This window comes from Balaenoptera physalus (assembly GCF_965194825.1).
Source record: "Balaenoptera physalus genome assembly, chromosome: 10".
Lineage (NCBI taxonomy): Eukaryota > Metazoa > Chordata > Mammalia > Artiodactyla > Balaenopteridae > Balaenoptera > Balaenoptera physalus.
This window is the reverse complement of record NC_138889.1, coordinates 83,408,083-83,433,828: the sequence shown is the minus strand read 5'-3', so window position 1 is coordinate 83,433,828 and position 25,746 is coordinate 83,408,083. Positions and strand designations below refer to the sequence as shown.

General features: G+C 34.9%; 1 protein-coding gene across 1 annotated transcript in view; it reads left to right on the top strand.

Annotated features, from left to right (window-relative positions):
* The window catches only part of KIF18A (kinesin family member 18A), a 90,121-nt gene extending 70,295 nt beyond the window's left edge, over nt 1-19,826 (top strand). Inside the window, exons 16-18 of the mRNA XM_082476602.1 lie at nt 4,636-4,745; nt 7,023-12,056; nt 12,101-19,826. Of these exons, the coding sequence (XP_082332728.1) occupies nt 4,636-4,745; nt 7,023-7,105 (193 nt within the window). The 3' untranslated portion in view covers nt 7,106-12,056; nt 12,101-19,826. The remainder of the gene's footprint in view (nt 1-4,635; nt 4,746-7,022; nt 12,057-12,100) is intronic.
* The last annotated feature ends 5,920 nt before the right edge of the window (nt 19,827-25,746 follow it).

Below are 25,746 nucleotides of genomic sequence, written 5' to 3'. Positions count from 1 at the left end.
CATTTGCCAGTTCATGGCATCAAATATAGAGGTCAAGCCGAAGATGGAAGCCTATAGCTATCAGCATCTCACTGAGCTAGGGAAACAAAATCTGTGTAGCTTTTGCCCTCAAGGTATTGGCCAATTTCTAAACTCTGTGGAATAAGAGGCCACAAAACCAACTAAAAGTGGCTGCCAAGAGGCTAAAGTAATAAGCAGAGTTTTGACCTTCTCATGGGACCAGGACACAAAAATTGTTGTTTAGGGATCATCATGGAGAAAAGGCCCTGTTAAATGCCCAGGGTTTTATTTGAAATCTTTGAAGACCTATGCTTTAGGTAGGAGTAGAGCAAACTGGAAATAGACTGGCTCTTGAAAGCCTGAAACAGACCTTTGACCAGTTCAATCCCTTTTTGGATCAAGGTGATCTATCTCAAGTCTGCCTACTTGCCAGAAGAAAATTAAATCATCTCTGAAGAATATACCACCTCCAGCCTCTACAGTTTTTCATATGCAGTGTTTAGCGCTTAAGCAAAAGTTACCAAGAATGCCGGGAGACAGGATGAAATGACTGAAAATCAAGAGAAAAAAACAAATTAGAGAAGCAGTGATACAGATATTGAGATTATCAGATAGGGACTTTAAAAATTTAATTGTGATTAAGTTCAATAAAATAGATGATAATTTCCCAGAGAACTTGATTCTATTAAAATGAATCAAATGGATATTCTGAACTGAAAAATAGAATATACTGAAATTGCAAACTCAAATCAATTTAACAGATTAAGCATGGCAGAAGAAAGTTTAGTGAACTGTAAGATAGGTTAATAGAAAAATATTCAAACCAATTGCAAAAGTATAAAAAGATAAAAATATAGAGAAGAGCAAAAAGAGACATATGGGACACAATTAAAAAGGTCTAGCATATGTGTATTTTGAGTCCCAGAAAGAAGTGAGAAAAAGAATGGGAAAAAACAGTATTTGAGAAGATGCTGGCTAATAATTTTCCAAAACTGACCAAAGATGGCAAATCACAGGTTTGAGAAGCAATGCAAACTGCAAGCAGCATTAATACAAAGAGAAACATACCTAGGTACATAGCAGTAAAACAGCTAAAAATTAAAGACAAGGGAAAAAAGTCTTAAATATATTGAGTTATATGACATGAAGCCCATTATATAGTCTTTATATCCTGTAACATAGAATGCAATGACAAGATACAGTGAATGGTTAAACTGTAAAATGGATCTGACTTGCTTTACCTCTTTTTCTTTAACATGTGATTATGGAGAGAAGAGCATACGATCTTAAGATAACTCTTTTTTAAGTTTCCTGTATTCCACCGTGGACATGTTATCATCCAGGCTAGTGCTAACAAATTTACAAACAGCCTATTTATTTGTGCCACATAGAGTATCATCTCATAGTTGCATTTAGCATCTGTCCAAAGTACCCTCCAAAGTACCAGCAGAGTCTTGAAATGTTTATGTTTAAAATTCATGGATTGATTTTTCCTGAATGTCTCTGACTATCCATGACATTTACAATTTTGTATTTTGCTGTGTCACAAATTTGAATTGTGCAATTAGTCGTATATGGGAATCAGTCACTTAGCCTAGCTAACCACCATCATCTGTTTTATCCGTCTTGTCACTAATTTTCATTGTGTGAGTCATGTTATTCTTTTCTTTAATTAATGCTGGGGACTTTTCTTGTTCTTCACTGGTAACATGCTCTGCTGTTGTAACTAAGATGTAGCAAAAGTTTATAGCTAAGAATAACTTTTAAATGTAAACATAGTCATTATCAAAACCAAATGATTTTTCAAGAAATGTCCTGGTATGTAAATTGTGTATTTGGAGTGGGTTTAGATGAGTTAAAGGGCTTCCGAAATAATATTAAAGGACAACTAAAGAAAGTAAGATTTCTCATAGCCTATTAATTGCTCTGTTACATTCCCTCTGGTACCAATAATTAGATCCTGCCATTAACTAAGGTTAAAAGAGATTAATGCTAGAAATGTACATAATTACTCTTTAAAAGAATCTTCCTTTCCCCCAATTAAATCTACATGAGCTTGAGAGTAATGGACTCTGGTATTTTCCACTTAACAACTTTATGTACATATTTAGGTGTGTGTATATTTTGTTATGGTTTTTAAAAATGAGGAACGGCTCCATGTATATAATTACTTTTTTTTTTTATCAGTTTTTCTCTCAAAAGAAAAAAAAAAATATATTAGCATCTAGAAGCACTGGATATTCCAGAAACCTACCAGACTGAATTTTTTAGTAACTACTGAAATTGAGACTATCAGATGTGTAATCATTTCAATTTATATAATCACTGTAACAGACTATTTTAACTAAATGTATCAATTTACCAAATACACAAATATATATGTAAATTTTTACTTATAAATTATATTTATTAATTTGGGGTTTTGTTTGCTTTGTGTCTATTTGGTTGGTTGGTTTTTTGTTTGTTCCACAGTCTTTCTTGGCACTCAAAAGTGGTCTCACACCTACATACATTTTTGGTTTATTTTGAAAAATGTCTATGATTCCAACTAGAAATTATCTCCACTGAAAGAATATGAGATGCATTATGTTTATCAAGCAAAAATATTATACCTATGTAAGGGAACAAAAGACAAATCTTAACTTTTATTAATAGTTATGGAAATACATTTGGCATACAACTAGAAGATTCTGTAGGTTTCTTCTCAAAACAGTCTTTAAAATAATTTGAATTTGTACCCATACCAATTTTAGGTCTTTTTATTTTGTGATCTAATATAAATCTAACATAAATTTATAACAAATGTTAAATATTTTATTAGTTGACTATGTTACCCAAATCCTAAAAATGTTTGAGTGTGTTTTACTTATATATAAATACATAACTTATTTGATTAGGCTTTGATTTCATTCCTAGAAATGTGAGTTTTATTCAAATAGATTTATTCAAAACCCTGATTTTCAAATAAAAACAAACTGTGAGTGAAAACAAAGGTCTTAGAACTAAACAAAGTGAAGAATCATACCAAAAAATACTAAAGAAAACCTTAAGATATATTGCAGGGAAAACAACCCTCATCAAAAGTAACCAGTGACATTGATCTTTACACTTGAAGACATAAAATCACCAAATGACCCAAAGACAGCTGATATATATATAGATATAGATATAGATATAGATATATAAAATCAAAACTGTGTGTTTTAGATTCCAAAATTGATTTATAGTAACTTAGTTTATTTGGCACCATTTGTGAATAGAAAATTTCTACAACTGAATTTGTTTACTTTCATAACACAGGTACTTCTCTGTAACCATTTTGGGAAGATATTTGCATTCTTGAACAGAGCTGGCAAAATCATCATTATGAACACCATAATCATTTCTCTTACAGGCTCTAGAAAATTTAGATACATAGGTTGACTTATTTTTCCCAGCATTCACTGTGCTTATACCCATTTTTCTTTGCTAACATATTAAATTGCCATTTCTGACTACTTTCAATGAGCATATAACCCATATTCTCCTGTTCCACAAACATAAACCCACATCACTTTACCACACGTTTAGAGTTGCCAGAACAAGTTGTTGCCATAAAGGGAAGCCTCCAGTTGTTAATCCAACTGACAATCAAATTAATATCAACTTGTAAAATGGTATATAATATCTTGACTAGCCAGAAATTTCCTAAAATTAGCTTATTTGAATCAGTGTGGAAAGGGCTGTTCATCTCCCACTTTGACCTCCAACCCTGCCTGCTAAAACTTGATCCTCTGAGGACTGGGAAGGGTTGGATTGCTATTTTTCAGGACCCAGATCAATCTCATCTCATCCACAAAATCTTCCATTTTTCTTTCTTCTTCTAAACTCAGGAACCTGCGGCTTCTTGTAGTTTGAAAACCTGTGGTGCTGTTTTTTTACTCTGCCTTGTATTATTTTGTGTATTTGTCCTATTTTTCCCCCATCCCACCATATATCTATTATGTAAGTTTTCAGGACATGGTTTCTTTGTGCCTTACTCACTTGTATATCCTGTGACATGAGGCCACAATAGGTGTTTAGTAATATGTCAACTCAAATTGAGTTAGAAATTTGACCCATTAATAACATGAGAGTGATATAAATTTTTGAAGACAAAACAAATGAAAATAGGTCATTCTTTTCATTTCACTTTCTATAATTGCAATAATCAGAGAGAGATTCTCATTCTATTACCATGCTTTGATTTAAAAACAAGGTTTGCAAACAATCTCACCTGTTCATATTCCCCAGATTAGGGGTTTTGTAATCTGAGATTAGTTTTTCACCTCTTGCAATGTGCTCCTTATCTCTACACTTTGAATAACAGTGCTTGCATGCAGTCCAGCACAGCACCCTGAAATGTTCTGTTAAAGAATTGTGACATACACCTCTACTCATAATCTCCAATTTGAATAAACGTCATTAAAATCACACACTGCTAAACTTCCCTATGGGCCAAAAATTTATTTAGTATCTCCAATTACTTCTATGGGATTTTACAACTTAATATTTTAGTATTTCACTTTTTCTTTAATCATTATTGAATGTAGAATATGTATTTGAACTTAGAGATATAAAAAAAGACTTTACTAAAATAAAAATTTTCCCTTGAAGCTCTACATCAAATACCTCACTAACTGCTGAGGTAAATTCTGGATCTGCCAAGCGTGTTCACCAAGATAATTCAAGTGATAAGCACTTCCAAGAAAACAGACCAACAGTGGGTATGTCTCAGCTCTTATTTTGATATTTAATAACATGATTAACTAACATATGTATAGTACTTTACATATTATTACAGTGTTTTCATGGGAGTCTCCTTTTATGTACTTATCACCTTTATTATTGTACATGGTGAGTGTGGTTACCCCTGTTACAGATAAGAAAACTTAAGACACAAAATAGAAAGCATGCTCACCCAAGATCACAGAGATATTTCATGATGGAGCCAGAACCCAGAACTGGATCTCCTAACTCTATATTCTGTACCCTTTTTGTTATCCATACTGCCTCGTATTGCAGAAGAGTGGGTAAATAATTTAACTAATAATTGAAATAATTAACTATGTTATTTAATAGGTTAGTGATTAAGTATATTTTACAGATAAACTATATCCACTTGAAATTTTTCTCCTAGCCTATTATTTTTAATAATTTGGCCTCTAATTCATTTGTGCAATTATTGTGAGGTTCCAGTCTATACCTAGTTACAATCATATTTTAACTCCAATTAGCAAGTTGAAAAAAAAATGCTGATGGTGGTGATTACATCCTCTCAATTGCATATGGAGGTGACATGAGTCCATGGTAAGGAAACATCTTCAGTGAAACTAGAGGTATATAGCACCCACCAGTTTCTAGGCCTTTGTGTCCAGACCTATGTTTCTCTGACACTGTAGTTCCTAAGACTTCAATCAGAAAGTATTTATTTACTATGCAGTCACTATGTGCTAGGTTCTGTGATGAATATAAAGATCATTAAGACCCAGTTTGGTTCTTCTCTAAAGGAACTTATAATTATAGCACTTGGAATTTAAAGGGGTTTCATGAGATAACAAGTATGTCTAAGAATAACATGAAAACTATTAATAATGTTTTTTCTGTCAGTGCTTTTTCATTAGAGTAATATAAAATTTCTCAGTAGCTTTGCCAAGCTGCATCGATAAATCCTTACTTCTTGTGGTGCCCAGTGACAGTTGTTTACCTTAAGCTCAATGGAAATGTCTTTCGTGCAGATTTAAAAATCAAACAATGAAGTCCTGAAAAGAAGAATTTACTATGATTATTTGGTTCAACATACCGTATTTAATAATGTTTAACATTGTGTGTATGCAGTTGTTGTACATATGTACTGTCCTATTGGTCTTCTGAAAAAGTTCTCCAGGAAGTCATAATCCTGCAACCAAATAATAAATTTATGATAATTCTCAAATAATAGAGACTTAGGTTTCCTAATATGCTTATTTTCTAAGAATAGTATAAAATGCATCAAATATCTTATATGTAAAGAGAGATGAATAATCTATAGAGAAAACAGTAGGAGAGAATACTAAACCACAATACTTGCCAAAGAGGAAAGATTATGTCTTGTTAAGGATAATGGAGCACTTAGAAAAAGGTATTAGTTTAAGGGAAGATAATGGTTTATGTACATTAGGATATCCAAGTGAAAATGGCCAAATACACATCAGGAATTACTAGAAAAGTAAAAGAGAACTGGGGCTGCCTTCCTTAGAATGTATTCAACTGACTCCAACTAACTGTGTACAAATTAAAAAGAAAAAAAAAAAAGGAACATCAGTGGGAAAGAAGGAAACTCTGTTTACTGAGCATTTAGAGAAATAAGAAATAGTGTCAAGAGAATATGTGCCCCTAAAACTAAAACCTAATGTGACCAAGAAAATGGATGAGAGATTAGACAGACCCATAAAGAAGTCAGTGGCCCCCTTTTGTAACAATACTTCGTTGAGTAGAGCATCATTGTGAACACTGAAGAAGAACCAGAAGAGTGGACATAGAGAGATGGAACACATTTTAGAGGTAGCCGTGAAAGGAAAGAGAGCTATGGGATCAGGGTCAGCACGTTAAGAAGTACTGGACTCAAACGATACTTCTAAATTGGAAAAATATGGAAGTTTGAAAGTCCTAGGGAAATAATCCAAAGAATGAAAAAAAAAATTGATGCACAAAAGAAAGGGAGCAATGTTCACAGAAGTAGTCTTTCCTTAGTTCAAGAACAGAAGTAAATGTGGTAGTTTATTCACTGACTTCACTTGATAGCTTTGGGGCAGGGGAAGGGGTGTACGTACATGTGCACTAAAACTTCAGTTTACAATGTGGAGAAATGAATTTCTACTTTCAAACCAAGGGTATTAATGTTTCTTTGTTGGTGTTCTGTTTTAAATCATGTTAATTAACAGCTGTGAAGTTTAACGAATGGTGGAAATTCTTTTTGAATGATACCTTTACCATATTTATATATCTTTTTATTTCTTCTCTAGAATATAAAAGAAACATCCATAAAGTAAAGCCAAGCATGGTTAGAAAATTTGGAAGAAGTATTTCAAAAGGAAATCTAAGATAAGTCTCTTCAAAATCAAGGGGAATGAAATTGACAAGTCAGCTTTTAAAAGGGTTTGTTGCCAGTACCCTTTCAGAAACTTCTTAAAAATCTTTGAAAGAAGACCATCTTAAAAGCTAGGTTTACCCAAATACCTTCAGCAAGCAGAAAATGAAATTCCTTCTGTTTTGTTCTTTTGTATTCTAAGCAAACGTAAAATTTCAACAGAAAACGTGTGTTTTCAGTTTCTAAAATATTTGCTACCCTTTAAAATTCCTAGGTCAGTATGGTGGCAGCTCAGTTTTACTATGCTACAACAAGTTGATTAGGACATTTTAGAAAATAGTAGACTTAAATTATCTTTACTGTTTTTTTAAAATAAGGAGAATTTAGGAGTGATAAATGTATGACCCAGGATTTATTTGGTCTTTTCTTTCCAAAAATACTTTGATGTACAAATGTACGTATATGTGCCCATAAAGTTGTTGTAAATATTATTTAAGGAGTCTTCATGAATAAAATACTAATATTGTTTCTCACTACTAGATACATTAAAGATGTAGATTTTATAGTGCTTGCTTTTTGTCTCGTGACTACCCCTTACACACCTTAAACTATTATTTTTTTATAAAATGTTAATTTTGTATATTTGCATTTCAGATTAGCTCAAGATATGTGGCACTAGAACCAAACCTGAAAATAATCCATAGGTTCCTTAATGATAATGAGAAGATGTTTTAATCATTTTCTCTGCTATACGAAGTACGTGGAGCTGCAACTTAATCTTATGTCCTTGTTCACCTGCTTTGTTTGGCTTGTTTATCTTCTGAATACAACAAGTATTTGGTTAAATGAACTTCTAATTTCATATGACCTAGGACCTGTCCCATCAACGCAAACAACCATTTAACAACCAGCTGCAAATTTTAGACCTTTCCGTTATTAGTCATGTTTTTTAAATCAAAATCTAGTTGAGAGAGTATGAGATGGAATAATGATCTTTGAAGTTCCTTCCACCTGTGACACTCATAATTCCATATTCATAAAAGTATACCTAGGATCTGCTGTAGGGAGAACAACCATAAACAATTTTTGTTTTCCCTTTGTCATTAGGCCTTCGGTTGTGTCGCCTATTTATCAGTTACATTAGCGTCTTTATTATTCCTTTCCATCTATTTTAGGTAATTATATGTTTCAAAAGAAATCTTTTTGCCACATACTGATGAATGGCTAGCTAGCAGGATTAAGTGACCCTACCTCGTGGTCCACCTCACACCATAAGACGTGAGTGATTTTCTTATATGCCATTTTTATCAGCTTGGGATTTCACCTTCTGTAAAAGTTACTAACAATGCCTTTGCAATGCAACCACATTAAGGGGAAATTAGAGAGAATAAATAGTAATGAATGTGGGAAAGGAAAACTGTGGAATATATGAATATGGAAAAAAATTCATGCATTTAAACTAAAACAAGGTGCTATTTAATAAGTCACTAGAAAGCAATTTTTAAGTGAACTTAGGTAGAAAATAGACCAATCATAAATATATGGCTAAATGAATTTTTACAAAGTGAACAAACCCACTAACCAGCCCTCAGTTCAAGGAATAGAGAATTATCAGAATTCTAGAAGCCTCTCTTGTATCCCACCTCCCTCTAAGGGTGACCACTATCCCAGCACCATAGACTGATTTTTAACTAAAATAATTTATCTTTATTTTTGTTAAAAAAACAATATGTTATTCCAGAAAGAACTGTAAACAATAAAAATGTGCTTCCTCCTCCCCCCACCCCGCTACCAATATCATTCCCAGTTGTAACCACTGCTAATAGTTTAGGTACCCTGCCCAGTCATTTATTTTATTCATATACAAACCTATATACTTGATTTTTTATACAAAAAAGTATCATACTATTTGGTTTGCAATTTGTTTTTTTATTCTCATTTGAAAGCAGTATGGGCATCTTTGTAAAATTTTTAACTGTGAACTTTATAAATACTGCTACCACAGATTGATTGTTCTTAGTGACAGGTGACAACAAATAATTTTCATGAGGCAAATCAAAGATCAGAGAGAAACCTAGATGATGCTGTCTCTTCTGACTAACACTGTACACCATTTCTGAGAACATTTTGTAGTATCCACTAGAACTTGTACATCATGATGTCCAAAGTATAGTCCACAGAACATGGCTCACCTACTCTCTGCCAAGGAAAGGGTTCCGTGTCAAAGAAGAGAGGGGATGGCAGCCTGCCAGGACGAGGACCGTGCACACTGACAGTATAAGCCCCTGATGTCTTGCAGTCAGAATCTTACTTGGTTTAACCCAGTGACTCCCAAATTCCTTTGAAACATAGAGCTCTTAAAAAAAATGTTTAATGGAGGATAGTACAATGAACCCTCATATCATAATACTGAGTCCAATTACCAAATTTTTCCACATTTGTCTGGAATATCCCTTTTTTCGTTTGTTTTTCTTCCTTTGCTGGAGTGTTTTAAAGCACCCCAGATATCACTTCATTTCATCACTGTACACTTGTTTATGAATCTGAAAATATGGCCATATTCTTATTTAATACAAAAAAAGAATGCATCCTTTTATTAAAGCACTCCTGGTGATATCCCTAAGAACATCCTTTGAACAATGTCCTGGATTAATAATGGCTATATATACAATGGAATATTACTCAGCCATAAAAAGAAACGAAATTGAGTTATTTGTAGTGAGGTGGATGGACCTAGAGTCTGTCATACAGAGTGAAGTAAGTCAGAAAGAGAAAAACAAATACCGTATGCTAACACATATATATGGAATCTAAGAAAAAAAGAAAGGTCATGAAGAGCCTGGGGACAAGACGGGAATGAAGACACAGACCTACTAGAGAATGGACTTGAGGATATGGGGAGGGGAAGGGTAAGCTGGGACGAAGTGAGAGAGTGGCATGGACATATATACACTACCAAACGTAAAATAGATAGCTAGTGGGAAGCAGCCACATAGCGCAGGGAGATCAACTCTGTGCTTTGTGACCACCTAGAGGAGTGGGATAGGGAGGGTGGGAGGGAGACGCAAGAGGGAAGAGGTATGGGAATATATGTATATGTATAGCTGATTCACTTTGTTATAAGGCAGAAACTGACACACCATTATAAAGCAATTATACTCCAATAAAGATGTTTAAAAAAAAAAATCAACAGAGGATTAGAGAATAGAATAGAGTTATGATGGTAGGGGTTTAACTCAAGAGAGTTATGTGCCAGTTTGGAGCAACCACTTTCCACACACTAATGCTAACTCCACCAGTCTTTCTCTTTCATTTTTACTAAATTTAAGACTTACTTAAAGTTTGGTTTTTGTAGAATAACATATTAAAAAGTAAGTTTATATTATGCTTTCCTACTTTTGTAAATTAGTTGGAGTACTTGTTCTTATGTGCCTGGATATTGTATTAACTTTGTTTACATGCCAAAAGGTAGGTACAGTACACACTAGGTATGATGAACGACAGTTAGCTCTGCTATAACAGGGCATATGTGTTCCTAAAAATCACTGAGCTATGCCTAATTGTGCAATGAAACCACAGGGCTTATGGGGCAAATGGGGTTAGGGGCACAGCACTGCAAAGCTTTGTCATTGGCACAGTAAAAGAAAGTCCGAAACCTAATATAAATAGCCCAGTTTTACATGTGAAGCATTTAATAAATGCATAAATACTACTCTAATTATGACACTTTGCCTTGAAAAAGAAGGGAAGTTTGCTCGTGGAAGTGGGTGTAGGAGAGTTGCAGCATGTGGGTTAAAATGAAATGATGGCAGGCCAGCCGGTGATCTGAATCAGGTAGAAATTTGTAACACCAGATGTGGATGGCTGTGGCGCATTGTTCCTGAGAGGTGTGTGTGTTTTGTGCACTCCTCCGTGGCTTGGTTCACCTGCGTGCAGTTTTCTATGTTCACCTAATGTTTCATTTGGATGAAATCTCTCATAAACAAATGCAAAATGCACATTATGCTCAAATTGTTCCCTGATATAATAAGTGGTGTCGGAGCAAAATCATGTTTTCAAAATAGTTATAGCAGAACTAACTATAAATATTGAATTTTTGCTTAATAATCTAAAAATGGATTAGTATTCATAAAAAATGTATTTTATTTTAAATGATCCTTTGGTTCTTTCACATTTGAATAACTTGGATATCTAAGATAACTGCTCAATTAGAGCTTTGGTATTAGTAGAGGTGCAAGTTCTAGAATCAGATCAGACATTTTAACCTTGCCTTGAGAGAGACTTCCAGTCACAGGCCTTATATAGTGTCCCATCATTTGTGAAGGAGCCATCAGTCAATAGCTCTTAATAGTCTTACTTTTTTGGGCTCTTATCATGTGATAATTGCTTTAAGTGCATTTTTCATTTATTCCTCACCACAAGCCTTTAAAGTAGATGTTACAGACTCACAGTCCCTCATTTACAATTCTAAAAATTCACAAATTTTGAAAATCAGAAGTTTTTCGTTTTCGTAATTTTTGGCCATAAAATCTCACGTCCACTAATGTGAGACTATTGATGGTCTTTATTTATCCCACCTAGTATGAACATTTAAAGTTCATACTAAGAAAGTTCATACGGCAGAAATATTAATGTCTGATTATGAGGTGTTGCCTCAGACCCCGTAGGTGTTGTTATATACGTACACCATGTATATTATATTGCTTTTCTTAAACAAAAAATTTTGAATTTCCAATCTCCTAGCCACAGTTATTTCACATGATGGTTTATAGACAAAATGTATTTATTCTTCTACTCAGAAAAGAAGAAGCTGACACTTAGAAAAGTTAATTTGCCAAAGATCACAGTAGCAGAGTTGGGACTTGGAACTCAGCTTGGTACAAAAGAGTTGCTGTTATCCCTAGTTGATACACTGCCTCCATCTACAGTGGGGTTAATACTCTGCATAGATAGATAGATAGATAGATAGGTAGATAGATAGATAGATAGATAGATAGATAGATAGATAGATAGATAGATAGATAGATAGATAGATAACTATACAAAAAGCATCTGCCACAGAAACAAATTCCCCTCCCATGGTCATCTGTGATTTGGTAGAAAGATTTATTCAATGCATTTTATAGTTATAATTAAATTATGTTTAGCTCGTATTGTTTATATCAAAAACAAAAACAATTTAAAGTATTATTAGTAAAATATTAGTAGCAGTCTTTAATATCACTGAAGGCATTCACAAATCCTATGGATTGATTTTTCACGGACAATTTTATGTGTGTCTTTTGCAATCAAAATATCACATAGTATTACTTGTTGCATATTCACAACTTGCTCATAAGTTGTTGGCAACTACTCAAGATATATTATAAAATCACTGGTTTATATTCTGAATGTTTTTGCGTTAAGACTCTATAATCAAAGTCTGAAGACACAACTTGGACACTAAGACAAAATACAACCTTGTGTTTCAGGAATCAGCACAGGACAATTGTTTGTGAAATGTATATGTAGAGTACTAAGTTCTTCCTCTCCTGTAACTTCCCCCAAAAGGCAGTAGTTGACAGATAGTCCATACTTCTCAGAGTGAACATCATTTAACAAAGCACTCAAACTTTGCAAATGGCAGATTCTGCATACAAGCCAGTGTAGGGATTAGTCCATCAAAGAGCTGTCAAGAAGGGTTAGTTCTGAGATATTTCTGTCATGTATGTGTATCTAAAGCAGACGTAAGACAAAATAAGCCAGGAGCCATAATAAAAAAAAATTTAAGAATGAAAAAGTAGTTTATTCTCATACTTTCAAAGAGATGGAAGGTGAAAGGTGTATGTTTGGTATAATTAAGAAGATTAGTGACATGAGAGGAAGACAGTTCTATGATCAAGACTTTGGACAAAAGTACTGTCCTCAGCCTCATTTCTCATCCCTGCAGAATATTCTTATTCTCTACAAGCCACCTCTCAAACATAAAATGTTGGGAATCCTTTTTAATACCACCACCCTCTGCACACATTCCTTTCCCATTCTCCCTTCATGTGGCTGTTTCAGAATCACGTGGTTTTTTTAAAATTATTATTCCCTCCTGTTCTTCCTAATAACAATTATTAATATCAGTTAACTCCCACCCCAATTCTCAGTCAGTTCAAAATGCTACCTGAAAATGTTCCAAGTGCATTGCTTCCCTGAATTCTTCATATCAGATAAAAAATATTAATCTATTTGAACTAAGCCTGAAAGATCATCACCTGACTGCTCTTACTATATGTTCTCCTCTCTGCCTGCTTCCTTTGCTTTCTCCAAATAAATCTACCTTCATTGCACCTCCCCATTCAATTTCAAGTCAGCTGAGCCATTGACTCCCCAGTTAGCTCTGCCCCTACAGTTTGAAGAGAATCTACTCACTCAAAATACATCCCCAGCAGCCAACAACCTTTTTACTGTCTTGTGCTACACAGCACCACCTAAAATGCCCCCAACTGAGAAAAAAGCCCCCAGCTACCACTGAGCTTAATAGATAACTACAGTGGGGTTTTTGCCTGTAAAAAAGATATTTTCCAAGTTTGAGTGTATGTTTTTAAATACTGGCGTCAATGTTAGAGGGCCTCTATTTTTTTTTTCCAAAACTTCAACTTAAGCTATTTCAACTATCATCATTTTACCTATAAAATTTGGTTCTCTGTATGATTTAAAGACCAAAGTGAATTTCTAACTTTTCGTTATCAACTTCATTTGCATTGCAGTGTTGTTGAGATTCGTTTTGCCACATATCTTGGAACCATACTTCTTGTAGGTCTTTAGTTAATTACCAAATTTTGTTCATTCTTACTAGCCTTTACTTTTCTTCCCCAAAACACATATAATTTAAACCTGTAACCTCTCTTCATTATACTATATAATTATTCAAATGTTTTGCAAGTTAGATTATCAAGTATTTATACATGTCCACAGAGTCGTCATTCTGACATTTCAGTAATATAGCAGACATTTGTTTTGCCTGGTCCACCTAATCTGAGTTTGATGAGACGATCTCACTTTTTCTTTGGGAGACCACTCTTCCTCAGTGAGTTCCTAATGGAACTATCTCTGCACACACACACACACACACACACACACACACACACACACACACACACACACACACACACACACATTCCCCCAGCCCATCATGACCACTCAGTGTAGTCCATCTTCCTGATAACGATAATTGGTTCCAAGAGGACATCTGATCCAAAATTCAGAGTTTTCCCAGTCTTCCTTGATAAGTGGTACTGGGAGAACTGGACAGCTATATGTAAAATAATGAAATTAGAACATTCTCTAACACCATATACAAAAATAAACTCAAAATGGATTAAAGACCTAAATGTAAGACCAGATACTGTAAAACTCCTAGAGGAAAACATAGAATACTCTTTGACATAAATCGTAGCAGTATTTTTTGGACCCATCTCCTAAAGCAAAGGAAATAAAAGCAAAAATAAACAAATGGGACCTAATTTAACTTGAAAGCTTTTGCACTGCAAAGGAAAACCATTGATGAAAGGAAAATACAACCTACTGAATGGGAGAAAATATTTGCAAATGACATGACCAACAAGGGATTAATATCCAACATATATAAACAGCTCATACAACTCAACATCAAAAAAAACAAACAACCTGATTAAAAAATGGGCAGAAGAACTGAATAGACAGTTTTCTAAAGAGGAAATGGAGAAAGCCAAAAGGCACATGAGAAGATGCTCAACATCACTAATCATCAGAGAAATGCAAATCAAAACCACAATGAGGTATCACCTCGCACTTGTCAGAATGGCTGTCATCAAAAAAGAACACAAATAACAAATGTTGGCGAGGATGTGGAGAAAAGGGAACCCTCATACACTGTTGGTGGGAATGTAAATTGGTGCAGCCACTGTGGAAAATAGTATCGAGGTTTCTCAAAAAACTAAAAATAGAACTACCATATGACCCAGCAATTCCATCTCTGGGTATATATCTGAAAAAAAGAAAAAAAGCAACATTACTTTGAAAAGATACGTGCACTCCAATGTTCACAGCATCATTATTTACAATTGCCATGATAAGGAAGCAACCTAAGTATCCATCAACAGATGAATGGATAAAGATGATGTGGTATACATATACAATAGAATACTACTCAGCCATAGAAAAGAATGAAATTTTTGCTGTTTCCAGCAACATGGGTGGTCTTGGAGGGCATTATGCTAAGTAAAGTAAGTCAGACAGAGAAAGACAAATACTGTAGATTGCTTGTATGTGGAATCTAAAAAATACAACAAACTAGTGAATATAACAAAAAAGAAGCAGACTCACAAACAGAGCAAACTAGCAAACTAGTGGTTACCAGTGGGGATGAGGAAGGGATGGGAGAGTAGGAGGTACAAACTATTGGGTGTTAAGATAGGCTACAAGGATGTTTTGTACAACACGGGGAATATAGCCAGTATTTTGTAATAACTCTAAATAGAGTGTAACCTTTAAAAATTGTATAAAAATTTACAAAAAGAAATTCAGAGTCTTCCCTATGAATGGAAGAGAATTTGTTTCCTTCCTGAGTTACAAGGAGTTAGGATCAGGTAAGCTTAGATCTCTGACATCTTCCCCAGCTTCATGGAGAAAACTGTCTGCAGAATGAAGTCAACACAGAAAAGTGAGCAGAGCTGAGAAAAGGAGAAAGAGAGAAAGCTCCTAATGACATCTCTTGAGCTCCTTAATCCAGGTTTGCCTAAAACTAGGTAGATTCAACCCCTGTACTACCCAATTCCATAAACCAGTGTATTCTCTTTTTCATTTAAACCACTTTTTTTTTTTTTTTACTCTTTATTTTGAGATATAGATTCACACGTAGTTGCAAAAATAGTACAGAGAGGTTCTGTGTACTTTTCACCCAGTGTTTCCCCAGTTATTCTTACATCACTATAGCACAATATCAAGCCAAGAAATGGGCATTGGTACAATATGTGTGCACAGTTCTATGCCATTTCATCATGTGTGCTTTTTATTCTAACCGCCGCTGCAATTGAGATACAGGACTATTCTATCACCACAAAGACCTCCCTGGTGTTACCTCTTTCTAGTCAAACCCACCCATCCACCTGCCATCCCTCACCCTTGGCAATCACTAATCTGTTCTCCATCTCTATTATTTTGAGAATGTTATATAAATGGAATAATACAGTATATGACCATTTGAGATTGGCTTTTCTCACTCAGCTTAATGTCCTTGAATTCATCCAAGTTGATACATGTATCAATAATTCATTCCTTTTTATTCCTTTTTTATTTGGTGTCCCATGATGTGGATATACCATAATTTGTTTAACTGTTCACTTCTTGAAGAACATTTTGGTTGTTTCCATTTAGGAGCTGCTACAAATAAAACCTCTATAAACATTCACATACAGGTTTTTTGTGTGTTGAGCCACTTTTAATTGATTTTCTGTCATTTGCAACTGAAAGCGTTTTGAATAATACAACCAGAAAAATGACAGAAGAGAGTAGGAAGAAAATTTTTCTCCGTCTTTACATATTCCTTCATTTGCCCATAAAATAGAAACTTCATCCAACATTTACTCTCTCTGAGAGGAAATAGAGAAACTCTTTCTCCACGTTCTTATTTTTTCTCCCCTAAGAGAAGTGACCTATCTAATCTGGGATAGTAAAATCCCAGCATCCATTGTTCCACATTGTTCTACTGGGCTGGATTAAAGTGTAGAATGGTACTACTCTACTTCATGTAGAGCCTGGCCTCTTGCTACATTCTCTTGCCTTCTCGTGGCCTGTGTTTTCTCATATTTTAGTTCCACGCAATAAACAGCCGGGGTCAGGACACAAGCCAAGGGCCTCACTGTCGTCTCAGCATTTTCTTTCTTCCTCATTTGCATTCAAAGAGCATTGGGTAAGCCATGTTCCTTCATGGGGTTGACTGGATAAGAATTCCAAGATCTGAACTTGGAGAGAAGTAGTGAAAAGATCTATACTCTTAGTACTCCCATCCGGATCTCATGTCTACTTCTCAGTTGGTTTTGAACCCAGAGGAGAAGAGATGTGAGGGATTACTTTTTCCCAAACTCCCAATGTAAAATGCTTATTTGTACTATACGACTTCTCGAAGATATGGCCACATTTAAGTGCTTTCCATTATTAAACTGAAATTTCTTTTTTATTATATCAGAGTGATCACTTAAACTCTAATCTGTTCATGTTTGCTCTGTCCCTTCTTTCCTCCTTTCATATACATATAAATATACACCAAAACTTCACACATGGTCCTCTGAGTTTCTGAATTAAATCACTCCCCATGCACAGGTGACCCATAACTACATTATTCAATTCCATCTATCCTCAAGTTTCCATCCCCATTTCAAACACACTTACTCACCTTTATTAGAATGATCAGTGCTGCCACTTTTTTTACATTGTTATCATTACTGAAATGTACAATTTTTACATTACTGTTCTTTACCCATTTATCTCATAGAATTCCATTAACTTTCCCACATAAACATCCTTCCATCTTTTCCAAAAGAAAAAAAGCCAAGTATTAGCATCAACAGAGCTTGCATTTCTCTGCCTGGCCATCACTGGCACAAAAGCAGCAAAGCCAGAGGGGGATATAAGATATCAAAAAGAGATATGCATGCTGGGAAAAGGTAGAACATCCATCAGTAATTCTAGTAACATAGGCCTATATATTTTGGTCATCTTTCACGTGGATTTTTCCAAAATCAGTGTTTAACTCCAAGCTAATGCATCTGCCAAACTCATTTCTTTTGCTGTTAATTGGGTAAAGCCACCCTGAGACTTTCCCACTAGAGTATAAATCATTCAAGCAGTTGGCTGCTTACACTACTGAAGGCCCAAAGTCCATGATTCTAGCTCTTGCTTTCAGAGTCTATAATGAGAGAGGCCTCCCTCTTGCTTACCTTTTCTGTTTTGAAGCAGTGACCAAGCTTATTAGCTCTTTGTGGTACCCAGCCAGCCAAAGGTATTCTCTTAAATAATAATACTTTAAATATTTGGATGATCTTGACTCTTGAAGATATGTACTGTTGCTATTCTCCATTTCATGGAAAGTTTAAAGACAAGCCTTAAGAATTAATTGAACTAGACAAACTATGCAGATGAATTTTAGTGCTTCTTTTTGACCAACACAATACTTTTTGATTCCTGTAACAATGATTTTCCCTGGGAGACTGCTTCCTTATGACTGACTGTAAGTTTAATTTTGTAGGAGATATAGTGTAATGAACTTTTGGTTTTATTTAGTAGTCATCATAACTCCCTAGATCGACTCATTCTCCCTCCCAAAAAAAGAAATGATGGATAACAATTCGTGATATTAAGCATCTTTTGTAGGTATTGGGTAAGTTTCATCATCTTTCTTTCCCACCATTGAAAGTTAATTTTTAACTAAGGGTGGTGGGAAGTGATGGCTGTCAGAATTAGTTGGAACTCATTTCAAAATTCTCCATCTTTCAGTAGTTCAGCATCATTGCTTATAGTCCCAAGATGATACAGTTGATTGCAGAGAAATGGCATCTCCAGGTGAAATCCATTTACAAAAGTAAACTAATTTACAGCAATGACCTTAATGACCATTAGAGAGAGTTCCTCATCAACCAAAAGCAAGCTGCAAAGGGAAGACGAATGCAATCATTCACTTGGCATGCACCAGACATGAAAATTTTCTAGTTTTTTTCCCAATTCATTTAATGCTCATTTAGAAATATGCACCCAAAAGGACTTGATATTTCATTCTTGTATAAACTGTAAACACATCACAGTGGTATTTGGATATCTTACAGACCTTGTCTGTAAACAGAAGTTGCTTCAAGGCATATTCCAGATACTTACTGGTACAAAATTTTAGATGCTTAACAAGTTCTTCAAATGAATGGCAATAATTTTTAACATTTGGATAAGAAAAGCACATTTGGTACAATGAAAGATGTTATAGTTGTTCACTTTTTAGTGACCATCACAAAAGCTATGTATAGAACACATTTGGAAGATAAATCCTGAATTGTAGGTAGTTTCATGATATCTTGAAACATATCTATATCTGAAACATATTTAAATAAAAATTCAAGATTCTAGATCCTATCATATTATCTAATGCCAGATGGAATTGAACATAATATTGCACAACTCAGCATGACTCAGCAATGCAAGTGGCTTGGATTTAGAAAATTTTTCAATTAGAAGTGTCATTAGAAAGAAAAATGCTAGGGTTGGGGGAAAGAAGAAAACCTATTCCTGAATAACCAATTCTTCAGACTACTATATTGATGAGGTCAGTTATAGCATTAGCAGACATGTAGCAAAAAAGGACCTTTTGTATTCAAACATGTCTATTTGTGAAAGGGCCAATCAGCATGTCCACAGGTGTATAGTAAGAAGCATTCATAACTGGTTGAAAAGTTAAAGTAAATGAAAAGAAATCACTGATGCAAACATGAAACTATATACACTTTAGATGAAAACAAAAAGCTGAGTAGGAAAATACCTACTGTAAATATTCATGCAGCAATTAGACTTTGAAACCTTAGATTTGGTATTATAAGATTAACCTATACACATAAGGTTCAGAAATGTCATTTATGTTTATTTTATTTAACTAAAATCAGAGCCAATAGTCTAATAGGTTTGTATAGCGATAAATGTTGGGCAGAACCCATTGGCTTATTTGTAAATAAGCTTGCCTTTCTTGGGAGTGAGCTGTGAAAAACAAGAAAGAAGTTATTTCACTTAAAAAGAATAAATCGGCATTTAATATTCCATCACATGTTAGTCATGTGATGTTCACAGCAACAAGACTATAAGCCCTGTGAAATCGTGTCGCTTTTGTTCCCCCTTGCACCTCAACACCTAACACAGTCCCTGATCCTATGTTTTCCTGTGTTCAAGAAATCCAATGGGAGGCCCTACTATGGTTCGTGTTTGGCATTTCCCAGGGGAAAGCAAGCTGCTTAATTTAGGGGAACACAAGTCCAATGCTGTACAAATGGCACAGTGATTTCTTTTTCACCAGCAATAAAAAAAAAAATGACTTATTTCTTACAACTAAATTTTAAAATATATTCTGACTTCTCCAGAGTGGCCTGGGTCATATGTTCTATATCTCTCAGGTGGTGAGCGAGTCATACAACTTGAGAGGTGTACGCCGTTTCTCCCCTTTGGGCAGTGGGATATGTGGCTATGCCATTCTTGGCAAGGCTCTCATTTTAGCCCTAAACATTGAATTGTTTAATAATAACTTAGGTTGAAATTTTTAAATATCACATCTTAACATGTTGAACTTTCCTGTAATGTCAAGATTATTAAATAATCACCTAGAGTTATAACTGTAATTGTTTACAGGGTATTTTTAGGCAAAAGTAAAGAATTCTTTTGCTGAATTGAAATGCATACTACACATCTATTAGACAGGTTTTATTAATCCTGTGTAAGTTTACCCTTTCAATATGCTTAAAAGTCTAGGTTCTGTACTATAGTTTCATTTTCCTATGTCTATTAACTCATAGAAGAAAGAAAAAAAATCACATTTTTATATGTAAATAAAATGTTTCATTTTTATGAATAGGAATCAGATGAAATTACAATTATCTCTAACTGTCCAGTGTAATTTCAATCAGAATTGAGGAAATGGGGTGCTCTGTTTATTTGAATTTGAAATTTAACCATTTTTTTAAAGTTTATGATTTTGACACTCGTTGAAAACTGATAGTAGAACCTTGGAGTAAGAGGGAATATCAGTAGTTTCTCATCTGTCCTTCCATGCAGTTCTGGAATCCATTCTATGGTGTTTCTGCCTCCTCCTGAAAATTTTAATGGATAGGAGATTAATCTCTGCAAGATAGCACACTCCATTAATAGAATGCTGTATTAGAAAGTTCTAATTTATGTTGAATCCAAATCTGACCCACTGAAACTTTGGACCATTGGTTCTAGTTCTGTTCTTGCAAGCAATGAAGCTGTATCTTTCGCTCCCATTTTACCACTTATACTTAATCTAAAATCTTGTGCAGTATCATTAACCATTATTACAAGTGCTTGACAACATCACTGGGAAACATTCAGTTCCTGATTGATTGCATATGTTGTGTGAGTCAGAAATGCCTTCAGCTGCAAGGAAAAGAATGCCCAAATACAGTAGCTTAAGAAGTGAGGACTGACTTTTCGCATACTACAGATCTGGAGGTAACTAATTGCTGATGTTTGTTCAGCAGCCTGGCAATGCTCAGGAGTGTTTTCCCTGCAGTCCTCTAGGTCTTTCTTGTCACTATCTGTATTCAAGGCAGGAAGAAAAGGAAAGTACAAGGTTTTCCCCAGATGTATCTCTCTTTTTCTCAAGAAGACAAAAGCTTTCCCAGAAATACTCCAACCAGACTGTATGGCTTATTTACAGTTTTGTTTGCAGCCCTTAACAGAATGGGGCGCCCAGCAAGTGATCACAAAATGTGAAATTAATACATGAGTCAATGTCTTAACATCAACATCCCCATGTGAATAAAACTCTGACTTTAGAGGAATTCAGACCAGAGAGGGGATAAATATAAAATCAAAATATTAAGCAGTCAAAAAGCTCTCACTCCTCTTTGAAAGAGAAAAGAAAGCCACCATAAAGAAGGTACTATAGTGAGACTTGTTTAAATGTTATGGCTTGCTTGCTTTCTAGTTATTTAAAACTGGCAAAGGGGGCTGTAATGGTACACATTTGGTAACAGTTGTTTTCAAATAAAATAATAATAGTAAACGTAAAATAAATGATCAGTAAGTTATTGTTGTGGAGGTTTTTCTGGGGAAATCTCAAAACACAAAGAATAGAAAGAAAATATTAAATGTTTCTAGGGAGAAAAAAACCTGGGAGCTTGTTTGAAATGCAAAAATCTCAGACCTCACCCCACACTTCCTGTATCAAAATCTGTACTTTAACAAGATCCCCAGGTGATTTGTAATGTGTACATCCTTCCATCTTTTCTTCCTCCACCATCAATTTTTCTTATTTATATTATTATAGAATAAGTGTTCTGTTCTTTTACATAATCCTCCTAAGGAGTCTCAATATTATTAGTATAATTATGTAGATGGCATCCATACAGAACTAAGTATGACTTGATCCAAGTTGAAGGAAATGTAATACTCGACATCAGAGTTTACACTATTAACATTTGGGGCACTATTGGCATTTGGAGCCAGATTATTTTCTGTTACAGAGGGCTGTCCTGTATGAGATAGGATGTTGAGCAGCATTCCTGGCCTCTACACATTTGATGCCAGTTGTGAAAACCAAAAATGTTCCCAGACATTGCCAAATTTTCCCAGGGAACAACATATTCCCCTGTTGAGAAACTATGGTCTATATGAAGACTGCCCTTCGACAAAGAATCTTCCAAGCAGCTTCTCTTAATTTCTTTCTAGCCCTTCCTTTACTTCTCTGTTTATATACTGTAAATAGACTACATATTGTATACTCTATTTACAGTGTTTAATGTTGGTCTATTTACTTGGATGTGTCTTTTATTTTGCAACTGTATCCTCTTGAGTAAATTTTTAAATAAAAGGTGTATGGACAGTAAACTTTCTGAGTTCTTACTTATCTAAAAATATCTCACCTTGGCTCTTGGTACTGATTACTAGTTTGGCTGAATATAGAATTCTATATTCAGTATCCTTTACACCAGAACTTTGAAGACATTGCTTTACTGGTTCATGCAGTGTTAACAATGTGAAGTCTGGTAGCAATGTTATCATTATTTCCTATACATTTGGGTGTAAATATGTTATCTCACGTAGGTTGAGTTATATGAAATCACCAATATTTGACCATTTTTTCCTACAAACCAACAATTTTATCTGGATCAATCTAATATTTGCCTTCTCTTTGTCTTGCTTGTTCTATACTTCCTTTTTCCCTCGTGGTTGCCTTCTTTTGGGTTGTATTTATTACATTTTTCTCTGTTAGTTTGAAAGTATGGATTATTTTACTATTTAGTGATTACAATAGAAATTACAGCATGCATCACTGACTTACTAAAGTCTAATGGCTTGGTATTTTTACCTCCTCCCAGGCAAAACAAAGATCATCACACACTCTTTTTAGCCCCTCCTGACTTACATGCTTTTGCTTTATATATGAATTTGTCCTATATGTTAACTTGCAAACAAAATTATCATTGTATACAATGTTTACTTGGATTTACCCTCATCATTTTACATTTTGGTTGATTTTATTCCTCCTGTATCTTCTTGCTCCCTTGATGGACTCTTCTTTTTTTTTTTTTTTAATAGATTTTTATTGGAGTATAATTGCTTCACAATACCGTGTTAGTTTCTGTTGCACAACAAAGCGAATCAGCAGTATGCATACACATGTCCCCATATCCCCTCCCTCCCATCCTCCCTATCCCACCCCTCTAGGTCATCACAAAGCACGGAGCTGATCTCCCTGTGCTATGCTGCTGCTTCCCACCAGCCAACTATTTTACATTCGGTAGTCTATACATGTCGATGCTACTCTCACTTCGCCCCAGCTTCGCCCTCCCACCCCGTGTCCTCAAGTCCATTCTCTACGTCTGCATCTTTATTCCTGTCCAGCCCCTAGGTTCTTCAGAATCTTTTTTTCTTTTTTTTTTTTAGATTCCATATGTATGTGTTAGCATATGGTATTTGGTTTTCTCCTTCTGACTTACTTCACTCTGTATGACAGACTCTAGGTCCATCCACCTCACTACAGATAACTCAATTTCATTTCTTTTTATGTCTGACTAATATTCCATTGTATAAATGTGCCCCATCTTCTTATTCCATTCATCTGTCAATGGACACTTAGGTTGCTTCCATGTCCTGGCTATTGTAAATAGTGCTGCAATGAACATTGTGGTACATGACTTTTTGAATTATGGTTTTCTCAGGGTATATGCCCAGTAGTGGGATTGCTGGGTCATATGGTAGTTCTATTTTTAGTTTTTTAAGGAACCTCCATACTGATTTCCATAGTGGTTGCATCAATTTACATTCCCACCGACAGTGTAGGAGGGTTCCCTTTTCACCACACCCTTGCCAGAATGTATTGCTTCTAGCTTTTTTGATAATGGCCATTCTGACCGGCGTGAGGTGATACCTCAATGTAGTTTTGATTTGCATTTCTCTAATATTAGTGATGTTGAGCATCTTTTCATGTGCCTCTTGGCCATCTGTATGTCTTCCTTGGTGAAATGTCTCTTTAGGTCTTCCACCCATTTTTAAACTGGATTCTTTGTTTTTTTTATATTGAGCTCCATGAGCTGTTTGTATATTTTGGAGATTAATCCTTTGTCTGTTGTTTCATTTGCAAATATTTTCTCCCATTCTGAGGGTTGTCTTTTTGTCTTGTTTATGGTTTCCTTTGCTGTGCAAAAGCTTTTAAGTTTAATTAAGTCCCATTTGTTTACTTTAGTTTTTATTTCTGTTACTCTAGGAGGTGGATCAATAAAAGATCTTGCTGTGGTTTATGTCAAATAGTGTTTTTCCTATGTTTTGTTTTATAGTGTCTGGTCTTACATTTAGGTCTTTAATCCATTTTGAGTTTATTTTTGTGTATGGTGTTAGGGAGTGTTCTAATTTCATTCTTTTACATGTAGCTGTCCAGTTTTCCCAGCACCACTTATTGAAGAGGCTGTCTTTTCTCCATTGTAAGTTCTTGCCTCCTTTGTCATAAATTAGATGTCCATATGTACGTGGGTTTATCTCTGGGCATTCTCTCCTGTACCATTGATCTATATTTCTCTTTTTGTGCCAGTACCATACTGTCTTGATGACTGTAGCTTTGTGGTATGCTTTGAAGTCAGGAAGCCTGATTCCTCCAACTCCGTTTTTCTTTCTCAAGATTGCTTTGGCTATTCAGGGTCTTTTGTGTTTCTATACGAATTGTAAGATTTTCTGTTCTAATTCTGTGAAGAATGTCATTGGTAGTTTGATAGGGATTGCATTGAATCTGTAGATTGCTTTGGGTAGTATAGTCATTTTCACAGTATTGATTCTTCCAATCCAAGAACACGGTATATTTCTCCATATGTTTATGTCATCTTTGATTTCTTTCATCAGTGTTTTATAATTTTCTGAGTACAAGTCTTTCACCTCCTTAGGCAGGTTTATTCCTAGGTATTTTATTCTTTTTGTTGCAGTGGTAAATGGGAGTGTTTCCTTAATTTCTCTTGCTGATTTTTCGTTGTTGGTGTATAGGAATGCCAGAGATTTCTGTGCATTAATTTTGTGTCCTGCAACCTTACCAAATTCATTGATTGGTTCTAGTGGTTTTTTGGTGGCATCTTTAGGATTTTCTAGGTATAGTATCAAGTCATCGGCAAATAGTGACAGTTTTACTTCTTCTGTTCCAATTTGTATTCCTTTTATTTCTTTTTCTTCTCTGATTGCTGTGGCTAGGACTTCCAAAACTATGTTGAATAAGAGTGACGAGAGTGGACATCCTTGTCTTGTTCCTTATCCTAGTGGAAATGCTTTCAGTTTTTCATCATTGAGTATGATGCTTGCTGTGGGTTTGTCATATATGGCCTTTATTATGTTGAGGTAGGTTCCCTCTAAGCCCACTTTCTGGAGAGTTTTTATCATAAATGGGTGTTGAATTTTGTCAAGAG